This window comes from Typha latifolia, chromosome 6 (genome assembly GCF_019914945.1).
Source record: "Typha latifolia isolate L0001 chromosome 6, TyphaL0001v2, whole genome shotgun sequence".
NCBI lineage: Eukaryota > Viridiplantae > Streptophyta > Magnoliopsida > Poales > Typhaceae > Typha > Typha latifolia.
Window position 1 is genome coordinate 2,838,221 of NC_133091.1, and position 17,363 is coordinate 2,855,583.

The 17,363-nt window shown below is 38.2% G+C and overlaps 3 protein-coding genes across 6 annotated transcripts; all 3 read right to left on the bottom strand.

The window, feature by feature from the left end:
• Window positions 1-706: 706 nt before the first annotated feature.
• LOC140790112 (uncharacterized) lies at window positions 707-4,086 on the bottom strand. The gene is made up of 8 exons (XM_073140042.1): window positions 3,632-4,086; window positions 3,448-3,542; window positions 3,197-3,300; window positions 3,004-3,104; window positions 2,805-2,908; window positions 2,281-2,718; window positions 2,035-2,166; window positions 707-1,119 (listed from the first exon to the last, which is right to left on the bottom strand). The coding sequence occupies exons 1-8, from the start codon at window positions 3,899-3,901 to the stop codon at window positions 957-959; spliced, it is 1,407 nt and encodes a 468-aa protein (XP_072996143.1). The 5' UTR covers window positions 3,902-4,086; the 3' UTR covers window positions 707-956.
• A 2,072-nt stretch (window positions 4,087-6,158) lies between these two features.
• On the bottom strand, window positions 6,159-10,157 carry LOC140790214 (uncharacterized). 3 transcript variants are annotated; one of them, XM_073140188.1, is made up of 3 exons: window positions 9,889-10,157; window positions 9,598-9,666; window positions 6,159-6,812 (listed from the first exon to the last, which is right to left on the bottom strand). In XM_073140188.1, exon 3 carries the CDS (start codon window positions 6,798-6,800, stop codon window positions 6,378-6,380), a length of 423 nt encoding a protein of 140 aa, XP_072996289.1. In that variant the 5' UTR covers window positions 6,801-6,812; window positions 9,598-9,666; window positions 9,889-10,157; the 3' UTR covers window positions 6,159-6,377. The 3 variants fall into 3 exon arrangements, with proteins under 3 accessions (XP_072996289.1, XP_072996288.1, XP_072996290.1); XM_073140187.1 differs by having other exon boundaries at window positions 9,598-9,720; window positions 9,889-10,156; XM_073140189.1 differs by lacking the exons at window positions 9,598-9,666; window positions 9,889-10,157 and adding an exon at window positions 6,912-9,470.
• A 232-nt stretch (window positions 10,158-10,389) lies between these two features.
• LOC140790875 (ABC transporter F family member 4) lies at window positions 10,390-17,226 on the bottom strand. Of its 2 annotated transcripts, none has more exons than XM_073141184.1 (2): window positions 15,017-17,226; window positions 10,390-10,804 (listed from the first exon to the last, which is right to left on the bottom strand). In XM_073141184.1, exon 1 carries the CDS (start codon window positions 17,155-17,157, stop codon window positions 15,028-15,030), a length of 2,130 nt encoding a protein of 709 aa, XP_072997285.1. In that variant the 5' UTR covers window positions 17,158-17,226; the 3' UTR covers window positions 10,390-10,804; window positions 15,017-15,027. The 2 variants fall into 2 exon arrangements, with proteins under 2 accessions (XP_072997285.1, XP_072997284.1); XM_073141183.1 differs by lacking the exon at window positions 10,390-10,804 and adding an exon at window positions 10,900-11,196.
• Window positions 17,227-17,363: the final 137 nt, after the last annotated feature.

Consider the following 17,363-nt stretch of genomic DNA (forward strand, 5'->3'; position numbering starts at 1 on the left):
GACTAACACAAACTATAGGAGCAATTCCTCCAAAAGATTTGCTAAACATAAAAATAATATAGGCAGGTAAGAAAGATAACTTCTAATTTAATGATATCTTTCTTCAGAAGATTTTTGCCCCTATCTTATCTATACTATAGAATTTTCTTTTAATTCTAGTATGTCTTTTTATACTAGTATAATAAGTAAACAATCACTTATCTCAATACTAATATAATATTTCCTACTTATCTCTCCTCTTATCTCCTATTAAATAAATTATAATTTTTCCTTTAAAAAAATTAGAATTTTAATTAACTATCATTTCAATTAATCACCTTTTTTTTCTCATCTCTTCATTCATGTCGAACTATTATTTTAACTTTATATCACATCAAATATAATTATTACATATTATACTAGCTTATAAATAAACACAATGAATAACATATGTTAGAATAAGCTCTCTTATAATAGTATTAAAAGTTAGCATAGTTATAATAGTATTAAAAGTTAGCATAGTTATAATAGTATTGAACTTATTCGCTTAAGCATCAGTTAGTAGAAGGCAAGCATTTCTTTTTCCTCTCCTTTACAACTGGAGTATGACTTACTGTGAAAATTCCGATTCTCCCAAAGGCCTTCCTTACATAAATTCTAAGACCAAAAGCATGAGATAATCTTGACACCGTAGCCATCACTTTGATAGAAAAAGTCATGATCACCATTATTTCCAAATATCACGATTTATTGAAATAAATGTACCTCAAGCTGACTTGGGCCAGTTGCGAAAAAGAACAAGACATAGGTTGTTGCATTAATCTATACATTTTGGAGAGATTTCAAACTGAAATGACTTTGGCTCACAAAAAGAAAAAGAAAGAAAAGTTTGAATCCCTCACTGCTGCTCAAATGCTATCTATATAGTTTAACTTAATCTGCTCTATTTCTGCTTACTACTTAATACCAGAAACAAACTATGAGCTGCTGTGATTCTGTAGCATTGATGTTGGACTGGTCCTAGTTACATGCTTTCTGCAGCGTTCGAAGATGCTATCGTATAATAGATCAAATTGTACACCCGCTCTATCTCGATTCACGACGAAAAGGACATGATCTGCTTCCACAATCTTGTAGTACCTTTGAAAGACCAACCACCACTTATGTTAGCAGAAATAGCACAAGAAGTTTAAAAGCAGTATACAAGAATCTACACAAATAGCACAAGAACTAAAATCTCAAAGTGGAACTATAAAAATTTCTGCAAGAAAGATTTTATATGTTTAGCCTAATTGTCCTCAACAATATCACTAGTCAATTGGAGTTATTGCAGCTTACACTTCAGTTTTCTTTAAAGAAAACTCAAAACAGATTGAAGTTGAAATCAGATAAGAGATGCACCAGCAGTGAAACCTATCATATATGATATAGTATCTGCTATTAGAAATTAATGCTAAGTCAGTGACAGTTTTAGCTGGTGAAGGAGAAGACATCCACTTGGTTGGTTAATCTGTCCTTATTCAAACAGTTGGCATTCATTGAGAATTGTTACAGGCAAATTTTGAACCTATAATGCTAATAAATATCTAAACCTTTCAGCAACTTGTTTATTATGTTGGCTCCATTGAAACATGCAAGCTTGTGAACTTTTATTACATGCTAGATTAATAGGAGACATACAAGCATGGCTTATCTTCTAGATATGTTTCTCTTCATAACTTACTGCAAGAGTCAAAGCTCCTGTGAGAATACATAGCAATAACACAATTTATATATATAAATCTTGAATTTTCATGATAATTATTAGATGTTTTCCAAGTACTCAGAAATTTAGATGAGATAGAGTTCTCTCCACTTTCAGGGATACAGAAAACTAAAGGCTAAAATAGAATTGTGAGTTGTAGAGGAATACAAATTCTACATGTGCTCTTATATTCAAATAAATAAATAATCAAATTAAATATTCTACTAGATAAATTTGCTTATCTCAAGGCTTATCTACATGTCAAAAGTTTATATATCGCAAAAGACTTTGTTGATGGATGCATCACATACCAGATACCAGGTTGCAGTGGATGAACATCTGAATCATCCACGACAAAACGGTTTGGGTGTTCTAATGGTATACGGGGATGTGTCATTGAGATCGTGTTTAGCGCACCATCATTGTCCTCCCAATCTTCATCCCTACAACGAGTAATTATGTATGTTAGATGTTTGATCATAATTATGACAAAAAATTTACATTGTGGACTACAAATTTCATGCCTTCAATTATTTGGATTCTGAAACATTACACACCTGTACCCTTTATAGGGCGGAGAAACATCTGAAGGGAGACGCCATTGGCACATCTGAAGAACTCGAATAAAAAGCAAAGGGTGGATTCCAAGCACACTTGACGGCACTGTAACACTCATCAGTTTTCTTGTCCTCTTAGTTGCATAGCTAAAGTAGAATGTATTGGGAAATGTTCGGAGGCCGGAATTTAGCTTGAGGGAGCCTTGGAAAGTAAGATCAGGCAAAATCCAATCACCAGAAGCAAATGGCCCTGAATTGCCTAAGAGCAGATCAAATAGACCTGAAATGCCTGCCTTTCTCCATCTCATCTCAAAATGATCAAACCCAAAATTGTAGTAGTTCTTAAGCCATTTGATGTCAAGCCAATCATAAGCGATCACTCCTAGGCGGCAGAGCTGGAGCAGGCAAACTGACTTCAATGATCTTCCATCTTCTGGCCTGAACTGAAACTTTCAAGTGAGCAGAAGATTAAGATGCAAAATTTCTTTGTGAACATTACAGATGGATTTTACTATCAAACTCACTGCATTCCGTCGAGGTAGGCTCTTGTCGTCCCATTGAGTGCGCCGGATAAGGAAGTAACACTCAATACCCATTCCTCAGAAGTGTTATCATAGCCTTTGAAGGCCTGAATTAGAAAAAGCACAACATATAGCTTAGAAGATCACCTCTAGCGTTAATTTCTCCAACAATTGAAAATAAAATATGGAAGTAAGATCAGACCTTGTCTGCAAGCATCTGCTGCAAGACGCGAATCACCTGCGCCCCGGCCGAATGACCAACAAAGTGAATTGGGTGGTGATCATCCCACACCGGGTAGTGCCCTGAAACAAAATTTAAATCAACTTTCTCCACAAACTAAAATTCATAATATTTCATAGAGCTAAAATGCTTCAAAACGTCTAAAAGTTACTACCTTGATCATAAACCTTCCCAAATTGTGGATGCCCATAGATCCTGCTGTGCTCCTCACCATAATCCACCTGCCCTCCTTTCAAATAATAGAACAACTCGCGCGCCCTGATAGCACAAAATCCAACCAAAAAAACAAAAAAAAAAAATCTTATCATCTCAACTGTATTAATATGAAACAGTACCTACGATCAAGAAGAAAGGCAAAGATCAACATGAGAAATTAACAACTCTAACTCCTTGCTTACACCTAACCTATCATGGATGCTGGTTAAGGACCCCAAATCAGGCACGAGGACGTGCTCATCCTTCTTCTCCGCTCCCGCGAAGTATGACAGCCCTCCAAGCCTCTACAAGAACAAGCAAACAAACAAAAACAAAAATCACAAAAACAGAAGAAGAACAGAGGAATGGCAACCAATCCAAATTTTGCACATACCCCCTTGCCAAATCCAAATATCCCATGGACTAAAACAATTGGCGGAATTGACCCATTAAGAGATGGTAATCCCTTCTCCTTCCTCTCCTCTCTTTCTGTTATCCATGTCGCTGCATTAGCAGCACCATTCAGCCTGAACCAGTCTGCGAGAGACTGCGAGAGATCGGAGCCCACACCAGAGCTAAATATATAGAATCCATAGAGTAGATGAACTACTGAGCTAACAAAGAGCTCAGTTAATCTCAACATACCAAGTGTTAGCCTTATCATCTCTCCCTCTCTCTCTCTCTCTCTCTCTCTCTCTCTCTCTCACCACCCACCAAGATTTCCTCAATTGTAACGTTGTAGAGAAAAAGAAGAGGAGGTGGTAGTAGAAAAGAGAAATAGGAACTTCTACTTCCAAAGGAATCGAGAGAGATATAGAAAGAGCATTCACTATTTGCCACGACAACCACAAGTTCGTGTGCTCGTTTTCATTACATTATAAATTTTTCTTTTTTTTGACCAAACTAGGTTACTTAAAAGACTTATTTAACTAAATAATACACCTCCCAACCTATTACTTAAAAGGCGTCTATTTTTAACGGCTCAACTACAAACAAATATTTCATTATTTTATCTAATTATATAAATAAAAATAAATCAAATATGTTTTCATCTATTCTATTTATTGTTAATAGGAATAAAACGGAAGATATTAGGTTATTAGGTTCAGGTGGGGTGTACTATTTAGTAAATAAATTTCTTTGGAGGGGCATTTTGGTCAGAAACTCTCCATTGGTCATACTCACACCACTTGGGAGATTGTCATGACTAAGTTGCCATCTGGCTTTATTACCACCACTCTAATTTTCTATTCTTTCCCCCGCTTTGATATTAGTGTGAATGCTTCAGGTTGAGGAGGTTGGAGAGGAAGTAGAGATAGGAGAAATGGGGGAAAAAATAAATTATGTGGGGGTGGTTTTACCGAGGAACAAGAAATGGTCTCTTGGTGTTGTCGGTCAATCTTTCGTCCGCCCACTTCTGTAGACAAAATTTATGGTCGCCAGTTTTGATTTCTCTCGCTGTTGTTCTTTTTGATTGGTAGAAAAGCCCGAGGTCAAGGTATTCATTATTCAAGCTGGAATCCTGATCGTCTCCAACCCCCCACTGCCGGAAATGCATGCGGTCGTGTTGGCATTTTTGCAAGTATACCCCCTCACTTCTAGATTTTATATTTGCATGCATGCCTACTTTTACATGACATAAACAACGGAGGACGAGAATGGCAATAGTAATAGTATTTTTGACTGATTTGGCAGCTAATGATGGGATGCCAAGTGGATTAGTGCAGCAAATTCGTTCAAAGTAAGACGTTTGACATCTGGGCATGCCAAAAAGAAGAAGCAAAGCCCCTCCCTGGCATGGGCGGTGGCAAGATTGGACTTATTTGCATGTAGAATGTAATGGCTTGGCTTGGCTTGGCTTGGCTAAGCAATTTAGTTCGGGCTCAACGATACAGCGGTTGGAAAGATTATTGGGTCGGTAGTGTTTAATTTGGAGGTCTGAGGTCGATCATTATATTATATGCTTTGAAATTTAGGTGCATTTTATATTCAGAAATCTGAAGCCCATGTTTAACCTAAGAAATCTTAAATGATAAAAAAAAAAAATAGCAGTTCAAGATCGCAGTCTATCTTGTAATCTTATTCCTGGTCAACGACATTAAAAAGTCATAGAAGTTAACGTATTTTTAAGTCCATCCACCGGAATTATCATACAACAGTCTTGAATTGATGAATAAAACCATTTGGGTCCAATTTGGTACTCTTCTTACATTTTTAGGGATGAAGGAATGAGTCCAGTGCATGTCTTAATTTTCTTCTAATTTGGATCCTTTTGCATATTATGATCAACTTAATTTCCTCTTCTTTTATGAATGTCAGGAATCAATATAAAGTGTAGCTAGTGATACGCACTATTAGTTTTTTTTTTTTTCAATCTTGATTACTTTGTAGTTTTCCTGTCTATTTTCATGCTCTACTACAATGTTAACTGAAATCTTCCAACTCAAAATAATAGCATGTCTCACGTACAAGTACAAGAACAAATGCAATACTCACTCACATTCAAGAGGCATCCACTGAACCTGGATGCATGCTTCAATTCAAGGACCTATGGAGAAGTTTGAGTCTTAAGGACTGAGATGTACATTCTTTTTGAACCTTTATTACTGCACATTGAAATTTATAAAATCGACCTCGGGTTGATCTTGGTACATCTTTAACTATTTCATGCTATTTATCAAAAATACTCATGCTGACTTATTCCATTTTCTCAACAAAAAAAAAAAGAAAAGAAAATAAAAATGCAACACTAACATTCAATTCCAGGACGTAAAAAGAAAAAGTCAGAAGTTCCCTTTATACATAAAACTTAGTAACTTGACAAAAGAATTTATTGATTTATACTAAAATAACATAAGTAAAACTGCTATTTTCATTGTGATCAACTATAGGATTTGAGACAATTCTTGACAACAGATTGGTAAGACTAGAATTCTGAATCCACTAACTATAGGAATTGGGTTTCCAAACATACATTGTAAGAGAACTCACAAAGTTGCTGTAGGTACAAACTGGAATAAATGAAACCGACATTTTCACAGCGACATATTCTTCACTGCATCTGGTGTCTCCCAGCATTCAATTTTGTTGATAATTTAATCTAGTAGGATTAAAATTGTTAAGAGCACGATGGGCATTAACTACTGTAACGGTTTAAAGATCTGGGAATGAGGTGAGATCACAGATTCCTGAATAAACTTCTTAGGATTACTGGGATCACGAGTCCATCGGATCTCACTCATGTTAGGTGTCTCAACAAACAACATAGTAAACCCCCCCATCTTCTCAGCATTCCCTCGCTTACCAGCTCTGAGTACCAAATTGTTCTTGTGGTAGGAAAATATACCATTGCTCAGGCGGAGGATATCACCAGGTTCGAAAGCCTCACACTCTCTGCCCCACATCTGGAAGTGAACTGCAGCAGTTTCATCAGCAACTAAAGCCAAGCATGTTTTTTCTTTCCCATCTTCCGATATTCTTCCCTTCTCGAGCATTATGAACTTTGTGTTTACAGTGTTGGTGGCTGCAGGAACTATATCTTTCAGTGGAAGTGTTCTTGCCATTGTAGGGTGAGCCTGCCATAGGTGAGACTTGTTTATGGGACTAATAATTTCAGTATGCTACTTAAAATAATTGAGAGAATGCAGATGAAACAAGCAACACTGATAAGGTACCAAAATAATGATATTCCCTGTGTCGCCAGAAAATTGAGATGAAGAAAGGGAGACATTGATGGATGAAATGATCACCACATTAGGTGAATCCGCGAGATAAAGAATGACTCCTTATTTACCACACAACGAAGAACACAAGATACATATCAAATAAAAAATCATAAGAAGAAACACATCTGAGATCCAAACAGAGTTCCATTCAAATGGCATTTCGTCCGTTCGAACAAAGCCCCAAGTTTCCGTATCACCTAGGAGGATAGGATCCTCTCTCCTTCTGAGATATTTAAGAGACATCAAATCTTGCATGTTGCATCTTCATCAAACAATTGTGACAAATAATCAACAATCTTTCTGCATGCATATCACCAAACCGACAGGTCCTCATGAAGTGTCCCTTTTTTCACAAAGGCATATACATCAAGAGGTCACAAATCAAAATGATAATTTAACTAATTGGGTGATTAATGAATTCATTAAGCCAATTGAAACTTAGCTTCATAAGGTTTTGAGGGCTTTCCGGTGTGACATTCTCTGGTAAAATCCACTTTTCTATTATTCCTGTCGCCGACATTAGTCAATTTCTAGTAGCTGAATAGAAGCTACAGGATACTTAGCATTTCAGCTGGAACTATTATTTTTTCATCAAAAACTACATTAGATTATTTGAAAATGATTGAAAATGAATTTCTCCTAGTGGCACCAAGTATTAAGCAAACAAGATATGTGTCAAAGTACATCGATCTTTTTTGTGGTTCTTCCTCATAATTGTGCAATAGACCTAATTTGTCTTCAAAACCACCGAAGAATGAACATACTGAAAGCAATATTCTAAAAGGTGCCTACAGTACGTGGGAGGTGACCACACCACATAGTGCCTAGGCAGTATGTGGGTGCGGGCATCTATACAGTCTAGCATTTTTAATATATATAAAATTAAAAAAAATTTAGTATATATAAATTTTTTAATAGCCTAGTACACCAAAATACACAACAGTACATATATTCACAACAAAAAATGGATGATTCACAATTAAGTGGATGAATCATGTGGTCTGGATCACAAATAACTAAGAAGTTGACAGACTATACATTAGCAGAGAAAAAAGCATTCAGATTGAAATGAATCAACAGCTAAACTTGCTAAATAGATAAACAACACAAATGATCTTCTGGCATAAGGGCAAAAAATTAAAAATGACATTAAAAGATAATCGTTGGTGGGGTGTTGGGGGTGGGGGTGAGAGAGAGAGAGAGAGATAAGATAGTGAAAAGGAGAGAGGAGAGACTCGAAACCACGCTTTGCTCCTTGCTGTCCATCGTTGAGAGAGGAGAGTGATCGGGCACGAAGAGGATTTAGGGGACGATGATTTTTTTTTTCCTTTTAACTCTTTTCATTGCAAGTGCACTACACAACAGTGAATAAGAGATTAAGCAATTCTCTAAATAGTAAAATCATTCTCCTTTCCTATGCAAAGGTTTCTATATAGACATTTTTTAGATTAGAGTATATATTTCTTGATAAGATTTCAATTGTATAATAAATAACAAGTAGTCCAGAAGAACAATATTGATAATACATCCTAACGGTCTATGGAGGATAACTTCATCTTTGTATTGCACAGAACAAAAGTAAGCCTTAATCTATAGAAAACAGAAAGAAAAATCTTTCAAATGGATATTTCATATTTGTCTAAAATTATATTCTAGAATCTAATTTTATCCGAGATAACAAGACTCAAATTTAGGTCACCTTGTTCGGTTGGTGTATAGGTGTGGTCGACATGCATAACTTTAAGTTATACACGTTTTTCTATCTCAGGTGAGGAGGCATGATAAAGTATCTGTCTTTTCTTTTACCAAAATGTGCATAAGCTTTTTATTCACGTTTAAGGCTTATACACTAACAAAACAAGGTCGTCTTACTGTTGGAGCCCACTAGAAGGGGAAAAAAATGAACCATTATCTCGGCACAGCAACTGAAATGGTGAAACCAACTTTTGCTAAATCTTATTATTATAAGTATGCCCAGCTAGTTATGCTATGGATATACAATTGAGCAAAAAGGCATCCCGGATCTATGTGGCAAAATTACTTAATTGACAGTTTTCAACCAAGCACAGATAATAATATGTGACAACATGATTTAATCCCATTATAGCATGTAAGAAGTTTAAAATATGCCAACAAATTTCCCATATCATGTGGTACAAAGTGCTACATTAAGGAAGAAAAATAGATTATATCAAGTTATCAACCATGATATTCACAATATCTTCTCAGCGCACAATTCAACTCAAGCAGGACATCTCAAATTCCAACTAGTTATACATATAGAAAGATTTGCCTTCATCTAAATCATTTTTCCCCAATTAAAAACAGTGAAGCCATGATAAAACTGTTACTAAATAAATATGTATGTACTGAAACATATAACACGATTACTTAAGAGGATCTCTTCCGTTTACTTGCAAGCCAATGGATGGTATTATCAAATGCTAAATGCACGGTAAAAGAAATGAATGCGTGACATCTTTACATACCAAAACATATAGTTTCCATCTACTACTAATATAAGTCAACAGTGGTGCATATAAACCATCGTCATACAAAGGCGCTTTACTACTGTGAGGCCACAGAACAAACAATTGGTAGGCATGGCAAGTGCAGGTGGGAAGACGGAGTTTACCTTGCGTTGCTGTGGAGATGCGATTGATAGGGATTAAGAGAACGCCAGAGGCAAACGCAGCGAGACCACCTGGTGCAAAGCGGTTAGTGTGGATCTTGATCTATGCTCAGGGTTTCATGCAACCTTCGATTGACACTTCATCGGTTATCCAAATAGTTCCACTCGGATACGGGTAGGTGTTAGAATAATGCTCAAATATCTAGGGCCGAGAGCCCGAGTCGAGGAGAGGAAGAGGAAGAGGAAAAAAGTGCGAGAGGGAGGAGGAGGAGGAGAGATGGTTCAGCGACTAACCTTGAGGCAGGGGCACAGCTATGCCACCAAATCGAATCGAAAAGAGGGCGAGCGGACCCAGTGACTGAAAAGAGAATCCAAGGAATTCCTCCTCACCTGAGGTCTACTGAGTACAAGAGATCCAGATTGTGTAGGAGGAGGACCGCGAACCATGCATACGCTGGAGTGGTAGTGCAGTTTGACTGATTAAATTTTCAGACTCGAGCTTAAAATTGACTCACATTAAAACTTATTATAATTTAAGTTTGAGGAAGTTGACTTTAATTCAAGTTTGTTTACACCCCTAAGCACATGTTGGTGCAACATTTTACTTTCAGTTTGGTTTTGTTTGTTGATCAAAATAAAAGTTCAAGCCCTTTTTATTTAGTGCTACTCTTTTCCTCTTTTTTTTAATTTAATTTTATTTTTAAAGTGGTGCTTCACTTTTATTAACTTTGAGTGTGAAAAGTTAAATCAACCATTCTTCTTGATGAAAGACGATAAAAGAAAATAGACAAGTAGCAAAAGTAGTTGTGGTTCTTTTAACTATCAAAATGAGAAGTACAATGACATGTCCAGAACTTAAAAAAGAGGAAAAGAACATTGTCGAACTGATCAAACAAGATAATGGAGATATAAGAATAGGTATTTTTATCTATGCATAAATGGAGATGAACTATAGCGAGGTTCGTACAACACAGAATATGAAGTAAGAGCTGAAAATCTTGTAGATATATACATCAATATTATGAAGAAAAGTAAAAATCATCTTCATGAACATACTCACCATATCACTTAAATGACCATGATGACCTTGCAGGACAAGAAGAGTATGCTGCATGCTTGTGCTTGTGCTTGTGCTTGTGCTTGTGCTTGTGCTTGTGCTTGTGCCGGGCGAACACTAGATGAACCAATCAATCTCTCTTTTATCACATTTCTGAGTGATCAGAGGAGGTGAGCATATAGAAGACAGAAAAATAAATCAGGTAACAGAGTCAGACATGATTATTCAGTAACAGAGTTCAAAGGACATGCTACCAACTGAAAATCAGGATGACATATCAATAAATATAATATCATTCACATATAATCCCCCATATCTACTTGGTTAAATAAATGCTTGCACAAATAAACATCATGAAGAGTTTGTTTCCAATTTAGTTCTTTTCCAACTCATTCAAACACCCTGTCACTTATAGCATGCCATATCATTCTCAGCTTCCAACGAATAAGCACCCATAAGTTGCAGAACAAGCATAACAGATCTAAATCAGACCTGCATATTAGATGAATATCATGCAGTGGATACTACACCCAGGAGAGTAGTACCTGAAATAGGAAGAGAAACATGAGATAAAAAATTCAGATGTGGAAAATACTCAGACAGGCAGTAGTCCCTTTTACCCAGAAAATTATACTTTATCAGTGATAAGATCATAGTAATACAGTACGACGCTGACTTGAATCTGGTCCTACATAAGGGAACAAACAGACCCTTAAAAGCACTTCTAGAACCGAACTAATATCTGCTAATTATTAGGTAAATGTAGCTAAGAAAAGATCAAACTCTATCATGTAGAGCCTGAGAGAGCACTGACTAGAAGGTACAGAACAATCTTTTGGTTGACTCCAATCTCCAAGCTCTTCTGAAAGAGATAAAACCTCCTGACATCTTAAATAACTCACCTTGCCTTGGGTTTGAGATATAATAGGAAGGATTCCGTACTTGTTTTTAGGGGAAAGTGGCTCAAAACTGAGCTCAAATTAACTCTTTAATCTTGTTGACATCATCCACCAATACAAGTAACTAAACATCTGGTTACATGATTCCCATGCATAAGAACTATAATTGAACAGACAATCAGTAAAGTTCATAATTCAGTTATCTCAATCACAATTTTTATAAAATTCCAGTTGATTTAGCAAAATTGTAACCAGTACTTTAAACATTATCTTGAAATATCCATTGGACTCATTTGTTTGAACGGCAGGAAAGCTGAACAACCCAAAAAAATGTATACTCAACTAAAAGTCTAGAACCTAATAACTTCTCAGTTCGGTAAGAAACTAAGAATTACAAGGCTGTGAATGCTCTAGCTGTCTGCACAGAAACTGAAATATAAATTAGTGTTTATACAAAAAGAACTTCGCAGTATTCAGTTTGCAAAACAGAAGAATATCTAACAAAAATCTAATATAAACAATTTCTCAGATCTCCAAAGAAGACAAATACTATTTATTGGCTATTACTTCATTTGTTCAACTTCATAAATCACCTACGTAGCTTTCTTCTTAGATATGCACTTTCCATCTTAACCCCTAAGATCCGGCCTTAGAATATAAATTAAGCCCCTTTAGGTCCCTCCTAGGCGACCACTTTAGCATCTCGTATCACATTCTAATATGTATAGTAGATCTGAAATTTAAAATTATTGTACATGTAGATGAATTAGTGAATTCTAATAGCTTACTGTAATTCTCAACAAGAATGCCTAGTATATTGTTTAGATTATATGCATTAATTTTAACTTCTTCTAAGTTCTAACTATTATTTCTTTTATTTATTTAATTTGTAACAGTTTTAAATTATGGGCACCTGCTTACTGCCTAGACGCTATATGTTCCCTTCCGCCTGTCTACCGCCTACAATCTTTTAAAGACTTTGCTGTTGAATCTACAGAATATTCTGAAAAACTAATTACCATTTTCACAAATCAGGTTTTAAACTCAGAGAAACAAGATATGGACAATGCCAATTACAGTTGGACTTCTTTTATATCAAGTTTGCCAACAGCTTTTGCACATTTTATTTTAACATTCCAACAGACAGTGTACTCCTGAATTGGTGTATATTTTATCACTTATTGGATAACTATATATCAGAATCACAATTTGTGGTCTCATTTTACCTATCAAGCTGGCCATCAGTTTTGGCAAATTATATATGGCGTACACCTGAATTGATGTATATTTTATCACTTATTGGATAACTACTTATCAGAATCACAATCTGTGGTCTCATTTTACCTATCAAGCTGGCCATCAGTTTTGGCAAATTATATATCCATTCCAACAGACTCCCATTCTTCAACCATTTATCAGATAACTATTTCTCATTTTATCTATCTTCTCTTCTCCTTTCTGTTTCTTTCTGCATCATCTCTTAATGCTGGATTTCCAAAAAAGGACTTCTATTGATTCTCCAAATAAAATAATGAGTAACATTAATGACATTTACCAACTGATCATAACGGATGTACACCTGAGGTTGCATCAACCATATAGGAGTTCTAATTTTCCTTTGCAATGCTATAACAGGGGAACAACACCTCTATCCTGTCATCCACCATTTGAAAGGGTGGCAGAAAGAACCAACAATATGAAGCTCCTCTTTTATCTCCCTCCAGAGCTAGATGAGACTTAAACTTCAACTTTCATACTTATGCAAGTACAGTGTTCTGATGATTATAATATATACCCCAAAAATTTCGTTGAAGTACACAGTTGACTTTTTATGAATTCCTCTTATCATATTGAGTCCTAAATGATAGCAAACAAAGGGGTTCCAGACTCAGTGCAAGGATGCTCCCACCTATGAGGTCCCACAAGAAAAGATACATATATAGCCTTACCCTAATCTATAAAGAGGTTGTTTCCATGGCTTACATTCACGGTCTCTTAAATGCAAGGGGCAAAGCCTTCTCATCACATAAAGTGACACCCTTGACTCTGAAGCATCACATGTTAAAAGGGTAAATCTTAGGAAATTGAATCCTAGTAAAATTGTCTTCATGGCCTAATCACATGCAGAATCAAGAACAACTAGAATTCATGACTTGATAATTTGTGGTAGACATGACAATAAAGCATTGGAAAGGAAAATTGTAAACCCTTTCACACATATGAAGTACATTTAGATTCTTGTAACGCATTTACTACCAAAGAAAATTTGATGGTCTACTTCTTCCACCTGACACTGACGATCCCACAGTTCAGTCTACTGACTCAGTTTACAATAACTAACGCGTTTACAAAGACAAACTTCATAAATACCAATCAAAATATTCTTCTAACATTTTCTTTCCAATCAACCGAAGATGAGAAAAAAAGAAGTTGATGTAGAGTTGTTAACATTGTGTAATTTCGAATTTCTAACTCAATAAAAACAACAGCCATTCATATTTCATGTTTCCAATCACGAGACATTTGATGGAAAATCTCCCAAGTCCAAACAAATGTTTAGGACCATAAACTATCTTACATATGTGCATGGAAATATGGCAGCAGTACTTATGCATGGTTGAATCAACATGATGTCAACAATGAAATGAGTAAATAACTAAAATGCCAGGAATCTTCATTTTATAATACCACATATTCCTAGATATAATCTAATACAGAGCATATGAATATGATTTCTAACATTTTCTTTTCCCAATCAAACAAAAGTGAAGTTGAGTTAGATTTGTGGATGATACCAAGTCACCAGAAAAAGCCAAACTGATCTCCAGCATGTGTATAAGCCATTTATGTTGGTGTTTGCAAACAAGAGAGCCAAGAAACATAAAATGGGAAGGCAGCACAAATGGTTTACCTTATGTATGGGCATGGAAAGGGAAGATGGCAGCAATAGTTATGATATCTTGTATCAAAATGATCCCAAATAATAAAATGTCAAGAATTTTCATTCTTATTATATCATGGATTCCTAGAACTAGCCTAGTCGAAAGCATAGAAACATGACTATCCAGCCTTTAGTAAAGTTTTGGGTCCAATATATAGGAAACTTCAAACACTAGTATGTAGAAATTGTCAAAAGTTTAATAACTTAATCACATGAAATTGCACCAATGCACACTAACAACCTTAAATCTGAACATCAGTGCAACCGCATGTTATTCTGCCAAAAAATTGTATCTTTTATTACTAAAACAGTGTCAAACAGACTCCCACAAGTTTGATATCTTAAAAACACAATATTCTAATATGCATATGACAATTGACATACTGCAACATATAGAGTTCTCATTAAGTTATAAAGTCTGGACTCAAAATCATTTTAATATCCCGTAAATTACAGAGAAAACAGTACAGAAAAATTGGAAAGCTCAAACCCACTTATTCTATAAGGAACCAATAGATAACTCACTGAAAGCTGCATCAATCTTCAACCTCTGCTTTGATTTCTTTTACGAGGTCATCTTTGTACTCTTGGAAAGATCCTGGGAATTTTTGTACAGTACCATCCTCCACGACCCATATTTCACTTTTCTCTTCATCCTCACAGACTCTTGATATCAATCGAGAGTCATGGCTGACTAAAACAACCCCACCAGTGAACTCTTCAAGTGCTTCTGCTAATGCATCAATACTTTGCATGTCCAAATGATTTGTGGGCTCATCCAATAGAAGAATGTGAGGTTTCGACATTGATATGGATGTGAAGACAACCCGGGCCTTCTGGCCACCTGATAGTTTGGCAATAGGAGTAAGGTGGTTATGGCTCGGTAATCCAAACTTCCCAAGCTTAGCGCGTACAGCTTCCATCTTGCTGATCCCCTCCTGGTCTGGATGAAGTCGAAGAAGATACTGAACTGGGTTCTCCTCCATTGTCAACAAATCCACGAAATGTTGTGAATATCTCCCAATCCTTAGCTTCTGGCTCCTGCGCACCTCTCCCTCAGTGGGAGATAAGTCCCCTGCAAGCAAGTTAAGAAGAGTGGACTTCCCTGCACCATTAGGCCCTACAATAGCGACCCTTGTCCCCATGTCAATACCCACATCCACGTCCGACAGCTTGAAATCCTCCCGGTTCGGATAGCTAAAGCTGACCTCAATGAGCTGCAAGAGGGGCGGGGTGAGCTCAGTAGGCTCAGGGAAGTGGAACTCCACACTATAGTCCCTCCACTTCTTGGGCACCTCCGCCGGGGCTGCATCATCCTCGTCCACTTTACTCCTCCCCTTGCTCTTTGCTGCCTCCTTGGCAGCTTTGGACAAAGCCTGCCCTTTGACCTTGTCCTGCTGCGCCTTGCTTCCGCTCTTCTTTGCTGCCTTCATCTGCTTATCGTACGTCTCAAACTTCTTGTTCATCTCCTTGCGCTTCTGCTCATAGCCGCTCTCAAAATCATCAAAATTCCCACGGTACACATGGAGCTTGAGCTCATGGAGATGGATGATCTCGCTGCAAACAGAATTCAAGAAGTCACGGTCATGGGAGACGATGATAAGGGTCTTCTTCCAATGACTTAGATACTCTTCGAGCCAGAGAACTGCCCGGAGATCAAGGTGGTTGGTAGGCTCATCGAGCAAAAGCAAAGTCGGCTGCATGAAGAGGGCGCGAGCAAGTGATATCCTCATCCGCCACCCACCACTGAAGGACCGGGTGGCGCGGCGCTGCATCTCCTTGGTGAATCCGAGCCCAGCCAAGATCTTGGAAGCCTGGGATTCAGCAGCATCTGAGCCCAAAAGCTGCAGCCTTTCATACAATTCTGCAAGCTTCTCGCCATCGCCGTCATCGCTCTCAGACAACGCGGTGGCCTCAGTTCGGAGGCGGACGAGCTCCTCGTTGGCGGAGACGACAGCCTCTATGGCGGGACGGTCGTCGCCGACCACCTCCTGCTCTACGAGAAGGACATCGATATTTCGTGGTACCGGGATCTTGCGCCACGCGAGGAGCTTCAAAAGAGTCGACTTTCCTTTACCGTTGGGGCCGACGAGGCCATAGCGCTTACCATGGGAGATCCGGACAGAGGCGTTCTTGAGCAGCTCCTTGCCGCGGGCCGAGACGGAGAAGTTCTCGACCACGATATCGCGCACGTTGGCTGAGGCGGCGCCGTCGGCATCGTCATCGACGGCGGCCGAGCGGCTGCCTACAACGACGGAGAAGGCATCGCGGTCATCCCTGACAGCCTCGCGGCGAGCCATCTCAGCAGCGTGGGCGGCATCGAGATCTCGCTTCTCACGCTTCTTGAGCTCCTTGTCGGAGACAACGGCAGCGGAGAGATCGGCGGTCGGGCGGGATTCTCTCGCCGCGGGCCTCGGGACCCCGTCGTGGGCGACGGATCCGGCGGTTTCAGCGGTTTCATCGTCGGATGAGGAAGGGGGCAGATCGAGGTCGTCGACGTAGGAAGAGACGGCTTTGGACTTGGGTTTAGGTTTCAGCTTCTTGGAGGTGGAGGAGGAGGAGGGTTTGGGCTTGTCCATGGAGGCAAGCATGGCGGAGACGGAGATCTTCTCCTTCTTGGGTGCGGCAGCGGACGAGGAGGCGGCGCGATCGTCTTTTCGTCCCATGGCGGCGGCGGAGATGGAAGGAGGGAGAGGAGGAAGGAGATTGGAAAGGAAGAGAAGCCCTTCGGCTCGTATATATCCGACTTAATGGGCTGGGCTAGGCTAGGCCAGCCCTTAGTAAAGTACGCTTAGTTTTGGGGGCTTATACTAACTAAGGACTATTTAGGGGGTTTAGGAGGATTTATATAATTTAATACATCTAATCCAAT